Source organism: Panicum virgatum, chromosome 2K (assembly GCF_016808335.1).
Source record: "Panicum virgatum strain AP13 chromosome 2K, P.virgatum_v5, whole genome shotgun sequence".
Classification (NCBI taxonomy): Eukaryota; Viridiplantae; Streptophyta; class Magnoliopsida; order Poales; family Poaceae; genus Panicum; species Panicum virgatum.
This window is the reverse complement of record NC_053137.1, coordinates 8,463,270-8,472,112: the sequence shown is the minus strand read 5'-3', so window position 1 is coordinate 8,472,112 and position 8,843 is coordinate 8,463,270. Positions and strand designations below refer to the sequence as shown.

The 8,843-nt window shown below is 52.8% G+C and overlaps 1 protein-coding gene across 1 annotated transcript; it reads left to right on the top strand.

Moving 5' to 3' along the window:
* The first annotated feature begins 550 nt into the window (after positions 1 to 550).
* LOC120695028 (subtilisin-like protease SBT4.15) lies at positions 551 to 7,640 on the top strand. Its single transcript, XM_039978353.1, is given in 11 exon segments — positions 551 to 843; positions 962 to 1,053; positions 1,238 to 1,475; positions 1,551 to 1,776; positions 1,778 to 2,062; positions 2,150 to 2,211; positions 2,382 to 2,410; positions 2,700 to 2,803; positions 2,884 to 3,097; positions 3,501 to 4,037; positions 7,546 to 7,640. Coding segments are annotated over 11 exon segments (2,175 nt in total).
* Positions 7,641 to 8,843: the final 1,203 nt, after the last annotated feature.

Below are 8,843 nucleotides of genomic sequence, written 5' to 3'. Positions count from 1 at the left end.
TATTCGGGATCTGCTACCAACAGCAGGCCAGATACTTGCGAAAATAACAAGGAGACATTACACCTACCAAACGATGCCAGTTAGGCAAAGGATCCAAGTATCTTCTTGCCTCCGTCAGCAAAGTGCCGTCCGAAGCAATCCTAAAAAAGATGAATTGCTGGGATAGTGTAAAACGAAGGCCAGGTTTCATCTGAACTCTATTTTAATCATGTCATCCAAACTTGTTCTTAGAAACTAAGGTAGGAGAGATACCATGTTTCTGCAGTGATAACTAATAATCAGCAATCAGAACTCTGGATATCCCGACGGGTGCATCCGAGAAGTTTTTGCTTTGCTGTTCATCACCCGAATGCCTGGGCTTGGGCTGGACAACAAACACGAGGTTCCGGAGGAAGCAATGCGGAATCCTAAGCTGCTGGTACCTGGCCGCCACGGCACGCGTCAGAAGATGAGCCTGAGCTTGAGTGCTTGACGCCCTTCAGTTGCAAATATATATCCATCGGTTCATCAGATTTCATTTTCACGATCTGATTCGCCTCAAGAAACTACAATGCGTCGTTTCAGTGTCAGAACGGGTCTCCTCCTCCTTGTTCTCTTCTTCGCCGCGACCCTGAACAATGCCTCTGAAGATGGAAGACAGGTCAGACCACCAGCACGGCTGAACATTATTGGCCGTTTCTTCTTTGGGATCTTCTGTTCAGTGTCGTTCATGAGCAGGTCTACATCGTGTACCTGGGGGCTGGGGCACCTGCCTAGTGTGGGCTCGTCAGAGCCTGAAGCTTTCTCTGCTGTTGTAGAAGCTTCTCATCACGATCTGCTCGACCAGGTCCTCGACGACGACAGGTTTCTCTTTGCTTTGGAGCCTATAACACATTTATTATTTTATTTATACCAGATTAATGTTATGAGAATAGGATCTTAGGGTTCATCTCGACCAATGCATGAATTTTCCCTTTTGCAGCTCGGCCTCTGACAGGATCCTCCGTAGCTACAAGAGAAGCCTCAATGACTTTGCAGCCAGGCTTACTGAATTAGAGGCACACAAACTCTCCAGTACGTCCCAAAAATAATGCAGCAAGCATATGAACACCTATGTAATTCATCAAAGATGTAAAAAACAACACACAGATTCTATCAAGCAAAAGGCACGAGATTATGTATCTCCTATAAAAACATGGGTTTTTTTCTTGGATTATGCAACAGTTGTGTTTGTTCAAATTTTGAACTGAATTCTCAGGCATAGAGGGCGCCGTGTCAGTCTTCCCGAGCAGGACCCGCGAGCTTCTGACCACAAGATCATGGGATTTCCTGGGCTTCCCTCAAGCGCCGCTCGAGGAGCTACCCTTGCAAGGCGACGTCATCGTCGGCATGCTGGACTCCGGCGTGTGGCCGGACTCCCCGTCCTTCTCCGACGAGGGCATGAGCCCGCCGCCGGGCAGATGGAAGGGCGCCTGCCAGAACTTCACCTGCAACAAGTGCGTAGCACGTGGTGACACGTCTCCTTCTTCCCCGGCCGTCTACGCATCCTGACATGTCGCGGCGGCGTGCAGCAAAATCATCGGCGCCCGCGCCTACCGCAACGGCGCCACCGGCATGTCGCCGGTGGACGACAACGGCCACGGGAGCCACACCGCGTCCACCGTTGCCGGCCGCGCGGTCGGCGGCGTGAGCCTCGCCGGGCTGGCCGCCGGCACGGCCCGCGGCGCCGTGCCGGGCGCCAGGCTCGCCGTCTACAGGGTATGCTGGCAGCGCGGGCACTGCGGCGACGCCGACGTCGGACGTCCTGGCGGCGTTCGACGACGCCGTCGCCGACGGCGTGGACGTCATCTCCTTCTCCATCGGGAGCAAGGCCCCGTCGCCGTACTTCGAGGATGCCGCCGCCATCGGGTCCTTCCACGCCATGAGGCGAGGGGTGCTCACCTCCGCCGGAGCCGGGAACGCCGGCGTGCTGGACGGCGGGAACGTCTGCAACGTCGCGCCGTGGATGCTGTCCGTCGCCGCGAGCAGCACCGACCGCCGGCTCGTCGACAAGATTGTGCTCGGAAACGGCAAGACCATAGTGGTCGGTGCTCAAACAAATTGTCTCTCTCTCACTTGATTCTTACTGAAACCAAGACTGAAAACGGGAATGGTTGTTCTTCTCTTGCAGGGAGCCTCCATAAACACTTTTCCACCTGTACAGAATGCGCCCCTTGCATTCCCTGTCAACGGGTAATATGATCTGAAGACACTGAATTAGGAGTACAAGAATTTTGCTCGAATTTCATTAGATGTAGTACCAGTTTCGAGAGGATGAGCACAAATTTTGTTGATGGATTAAACTCAAACACTTCATCAGATAGGTTTAGCCATGTTTTTTTTGTTTTTTTTTTGCAATGCAGTTCGTGTGATCCTGATGACCTTGATGGAGGTTCATACCAAGGGAAAGATCGTTCTGTGCTCGGACCAGGAAAACTTCGGCCTAGGTCCACACTTGGCCGGTGCGGCAGGAGCCGTACTAGCCGGTGACCAGCCGGACGTCGCCTTTCCATTGCCTTTCCCTGCACTCGTGGTATCTCAGGACCAGTTCGACCAAATCTTGGCCTATGTTAGTAGCACTAGGTGAGCTTGTAAGCTCACTTTGTATTCACATTGTACTTTTTGGCCCTTGATCATAGCTTGAGGCTTGCACATCCTTGACCAATTTGGCGGCAATCCAGTGGGCACCATAGGCGGCACCGAGACGGCAACCGATCCGCACGCTCCAAAACCGGCTTCGTTCTCTTCCCCGGGCCCGAACCTGATCACCCCCGGGATCTTGAAGGTGCTGAGGTCAATTTGAAAAACTTTTTGCAGTACTCTCATGGAAATGTTGGATAAAAGAAAACTAGTCATGAACTGCAGCCTGATCTGTCTGCACCGGGGATTGAGATCATAGCATCGTGGTCACCCCTGTCGCCGCCAAAATTTATTCCTAAGGATAATGGGAAGGTCTTGTACAACATCGAGTCCGGCACGTCCATGGCGTGCCCGCACGCGAGTGGAGCTGCGGCATATGTCAAGTCCTTCCACCACGATTGGCCCCCCGCGATGATCATGTCTGCCTTAATCACCACAGGTATGAGAGCGTCTTTGTAATTAAATTCAGCAAATTTCACATTGTTGAGTTGGGAAAAATATATAGCACAAAAATCACAATTTCTGAAAATGATGTGGTTACCGTTGTACTAATGTTCAAAAGTATTTAAACAAAGTTTGACACTTCCTAAATTTTAGAAATGAAGTCGCTGTGGAAATATGTTTCAAATAAATATGAAAACATATCTAAAATTTGGTTTATGTTTTAAAAAATAATAATGTAGGGGTGTGGAAGGAGGCAAAAAGGTTAAAACTCAAACTAGACAGGAATTAGTAACCTGTTTTAATTTCTAGCAGATTGGGCTTTACCGAGGTATAAATTTCTAGCAGTAACCGGCGACGATCTTGTTTTTTCAAAATCCTTTTTTTACAATACTATGCAGCCACTCCGATGAACACGCCGGCCAACTCCGGCAGCAACGAGCTCAAGTACGGCGCCGGCCAGCTTAACCCGGCGAAGGCGCGCCACCCCGGCCTCGTGTACGACGTGTCGGAGCGCGACTACATCGCCATGCTCTGCGCGCAGGGGTACAATGCCACCGCCCTCGCGCTCATCACCGGCTCCGCCGCCCCGGCCTGCGCCGATTCCTCGGTGGCCGGCTCCACCGTCGGCGAACTGAACTACCCGACCATGGCTGCCCAAGTGGAGCCTGGGCAGAACTTCACCGTGGGGTTCCCGCGGACCGCCACCAACGTCGGAGACGACGGCGGCGCGGTGTACGACGTGAAGGTTGTTTTTGCTGTCGGGGCGGCCGCTGACCTGATCGCCGTCGCTATTTCGCCGAGCAGGCTGGAATTCAGCGAGCGGAACGCCAAGTTCACCGTGACGGTCGCCGGCGTGGCGCCAGGCGTGGGCCGTGTCGTCTCGGCGGCCGTCGTGTGGTCCGACGGCGAGCACAGGTCAGGAGCCCTGTGGTGGTGTACGCACACACCGGACGTTGTGGGAAATTACTCTGGTTTGAGCCGGTGCTCGATCTTGTTCATGATCATATTACCACTGTTGAGAAATTAGAAAAAGTTGATAATGAAATAGTAATCGTTGTTTCAGCAAACAAGCTAATAAAAAAGGAATCGGATAGGATGAATGGATTTTTTTAGACAAAGGATTAATCTGGCCTTTATATCCACAAAATTGTGGATATATTCAGCCAAATGTTACAAGAGTTCTTAGATTCTAAACCTCAAATGAAGGATTTCACGAAACAAAAGAGTATGCTGGAAAACAAAGTACGAATTCTAGAAGACTAAGCTTCAAACTTCTTCTTTGTTCCCGCTCCAACCTTGCAATATTTTTGTACCAACATTAATCTATCACATCTCTCATCTGCTTAGAAACTTAATGTCCGGATCATCTATTGCTCATCAAATCTCTTCACCCCTTCATACTGACCAAGATCGCCCTCCCAAGGACTCCAAAGAGACACCCCAACAGGAGAGCAACATCAAGATGTCACCGTCGCCCGAACCAACAACACAGTTCTTCGGTTTTCACCTGGAGCAATCCTTGGAGGTTGAGGTTTTCACAGCAACGCCCTCAAGGAGGAGAACTATGCACCATGGCACCGTTGTTACGGGCAACGGTCAAAGACCGAGCAAAGACTTTCGTCCGAAAACCTGCAAAACCTGACGACCACCCACCTCCAGCATCCATGGCAGCGCCGGGGAGGAGGCCAGAGCGGCCAAATGGATGAACCCCTTTCCTTGTAAACACATCCACAGCAGCCGATACAAAGTCGTGTGTTCTTCTCGTCTGTTTCAGCCAAGGTCGATCGATGGCCATGCCACGGCGAGTGGCCAAGAGGGCGAGGCTCTGCCGCCGCCGGTCTTGGCCCGACCTCCTCAACGAGGTAATCCCTCGACGGCTTGGCTCGCTGCCATCGGCGACCACCTCCGCCTTCGCGCCGTGTGCCAGCGATGGCGTGGCGCGGAGCGCGCCCATACGGAGCCCTCCCACGCAGAGCCCGCCCCCGTACCGTCACTACCGGAAAGCTCAACAATGCCGAGTGCTAACTCATTTGCCGAGTGCCATATATCGGACACTCGGCAAAGACACCCTTTGCCGAGTGCCAGCCCTAAAACACTCGGCAAAGAGTCGACACTTGGCAAAGATGGCTTTGCCGAGTGCCAGACGCTCGGCAAAGACATGACACTCGGCAAAGAATCACCTTTGCCGAGTGTCTCTTCCTGGCACTCGACAAATTATTAATTTTTTTCTCTTTTGAACCTCAAATTTTTTTTGATCTACACATACAACATGTAGTTCCCCATAGTCAAGTTTGGTGTATTTTTGAGTTCATTTGCTATATTTAACTAATTAATTTAATTTTTGGTAATATTTTTGAATCAAGTCAAATTTGAACAGCTAGTCATTAAAATATTTTAAAAAATGAGTAGAAACTTGATATTCATGGTATTGAATCCACATTTAGGCCATAGTTATGAAACCAAAAGAAAATTTGAACATCTTGTTCAGGAAACACGACCTCCACCGCGTGCCTAAGCGGTTTTTAAATTCTATAAAAAGCAAAGGAAGTCCAAAAATTATGAAATTTGACAATATGTCATGATATCGTATGTGGAGATTGTGGTAAAAAGTTGAGAAGGTTTCACATAGGTTGTCACATACGTTGCTCACAACCCGAACATCTCTAAAGAAGTTTCATGATTATTGAGAATGATCGGGTATGATTTGGAGTGAAAGTGACAGTCGAGCTGTGGTTTGACTCCCAAAATTTTTGTATAGCCAATAGACATCGAATATCGTGTCATGTTAAATTTTGGTAATTTTTCGAATCCATTTGATAATTTTTATTTTTTAACTACATTTCTATAAATGAAATTTGAGCCAAAACTATATGAAATAATGATCAATTTTTCGCTAAAGCATCAAATATGTATCGACAAATGAATGTGATAAGGTATTTTTGAAAATATGATGAAAAAAAAGAGAGAGCAAATAAAATATTTTTAGCACTCTGCAAAAAAAGAAAGAAAGAGAAGTTCGGGCAAACAACTTTTCTCTTAGTTAATATACTATACCAAATAAAAAAATTCTTTCACTGTCCTCCAAATTTTTGTAAAACACATTTGGTAAATGAATGGGAAGAAAAAAAAAAGAAAATTTGCTGAGTGGTGTGATCTAGCACTCGGCAAAGCTATTGTTTGCCGAGTGCTAGATCACAGCACTCGGCAAACTTTCTTCCTCCTGTCTTAAGCTCCGCTCACGCCACCCATGCCCCCACACAACACACGCACACCACAGAAGCTTCACAGCGTGCGCTGCCTCCACGCCGCTGCCGGCCCGCCACCTCCACGCCGCGTGCCGCCCTGCCATCGCCGCGACACCTCCATCCATGCCGCCTGCGCTCGGTACCACCGCCCACCATGGCCAGCGCGTGAGCTCCCTGCCTCCTTCCTCTCTCCCTCCAGCGCCCTCTCCGTCGCCGAGAGATGGCAGCGCTAGCAGCTCCGCGGCCTCGGCACTCACCAGTACCAGGTGCCCTCCGATGGCTGCGGCGCGCAGGGCCCGGCCCTCTTCCTCCGGGGGGGGGGGGGGAGCGCCGCTCGGGGACCGGTCCCCTTCCTCTAGCGGCGACGACGACGCTCGAGGCCTGGCCCCCTTCCTCGGCGGTGGCGGCGCGTGGGGCCCAGCCCCCTTCCTCCAGCGGCTAGCTGCGGCTCGCGGGTCCTGGCCCCCTTCCTCCGACGGCAGAAGAGAGTGGAGCCCGGCCTCCTTCCTCCGGCAGCGGCGGCGCTCGGGGCTTGGCCCCCTTCCTCGGCGGCGGCGGCGCGCGGGGCCCGGCCCCCTTCCTCCAGCGGCTAGCTGCGGCGCGCGGGGCCTGGCCCCCTTCCTCCGGTGGCAGCGGTGCTCGGGGCCCGGCCACCTTCCTCGGGTGGCGGCGGCATGCGGGCCCCGGCCCTCTTCCTCTGGTGGCGGCGGCGGCGCAAGGCGCACGGAGCTCCTCTCCCTGCCGTCTCTCCGGTGGTCCGGTAGCGCACGGAGCTCCTGCGCAGCGGCCACGGCGAGGGGGCACAGTAGACGCTGCAGGGGCGCGCAGCCGGCCTGCACAGCAGCCGCGGCGACAAGTGTGGCGGCGGCGGTCAAGGGAAGGGGCTGGCGGCGGCGGTAGCGTGGTGGTGGCGGCAACGGCGGTGACGTGGTGGTGCCCCGAGAGCATTGTGCTTTTTTTAATTTTTTATTTGAAAATCTTCACCGAGTGTCAGATATAGCACTCGGCAAAGTTTTCGCCGAGTGTGCGATAAAAAACACTCGGCAAACAAACCATCGGCAAAGACATCTTTGCCGAGTGCGCTTCGCCGAGTGCTACACTCGGCAAAGCCTTCGCCGGGTGTTTTTGGGGCTTTGCCGAGTGTACCTGGCACTCGGCAAAGCTGCTGATTCCAGTAGTGCGTGGCTTGCCAACGCAGGGCACTGCGTCGACATCCACGACGCCGCCGTCCACTGCATCGCCCTACTCGAGGACGCCCGCGGCGCCGCCTGCCACGGCGCATTCGGCAACTAGCTGGCCCTGGTGGCCGTGTTGCCGCCCCCATGCCGGCCCTTCCTGCTGAACCCGTTCACCCAGGCGAGGATCCCGCTGCCGGCATGGTCCGAGGGGACAATTAGCAAGATCGTCCTGTCGGCGGCGCCCGACTCGGAGGATTGCACCGTCGCCGCCGTTGCAGGTTTCGAGATCAGGGAGGACCAGATATGCTACGCCGTGACAAGACTAACACAAGGGTCATCGTCCTCGGCGACGATCAACCAAGCAGCAACTACAGTCGCCAGTCATTGCCGAACACACAACGGTGCCAGATGAAGTCCAAAGACCCATCGGAAACCCGAGACGCTCACAACTTGATCGTTTGGGCGACATCTTCTCCAGGACCGATCGGGTCGACTCCTCTGCCACCAATTGCAACAAGAAAACTGAACCTACTCTCCATCGAGAAGATTCCTAGGAGCAGCGAAGTTCCGATTCATCGCATGATTGTAAGTTCAACAACTTCATGGAGGAACTCGATGGTCTGAATCTAGTTGGAGATTATCAGCAGTGGTTGAATGATGAGGAACTCCAAGTGTCACAGTCACCATCAAGCTAGAAGATGAAGAGGATGACACCCAACAATAGCGCTGAAGGGTACACAACTAGAAGCGAGCCCTATGATGCCACCACATAGCAAAACGCCATCATGATCGAGGCAACGACTAATACGATTACTCCAACAATGACCTCCTCAACGTCATCAACATCGGCCCTAATGCCCATAACGTGATCATCTCCAAGAGGCAAGAGCAAGAGCAGGCGGAAGCTTATAGCCCCACTTCTAATTACCGCATCCCCAAGGACTACTACTGGTGGACGCCTTGGAAGTGCTTGAACACCAATAATACAGATCATCACTCAATTCCCTATGATCAGCAAAGTGCGAAGGCAGTCCCAAAGGGTTGTACATGTATGACATGGCATACCCTAGGATCACGTCTCACATGAACGATGTCTCCGCCGACCACCAAGCACCAGTCTACCCCCGACTCCCTCTCCAGCTCCAGCTTATCCCCGACTCCCACTCCAGCCCGCTCGACGCCAGGTCTGCTAGATGCGCGCTCGAGCCAGTCGCCTGGTCCATTGTCCGCGGCCGCCGTTTGATCCGCTGTGGCGCCATCCGTGGGCTGCCGCCACCACCTGGCACGCCATCCACGGCAGCCACCTTTGCTTGCCACT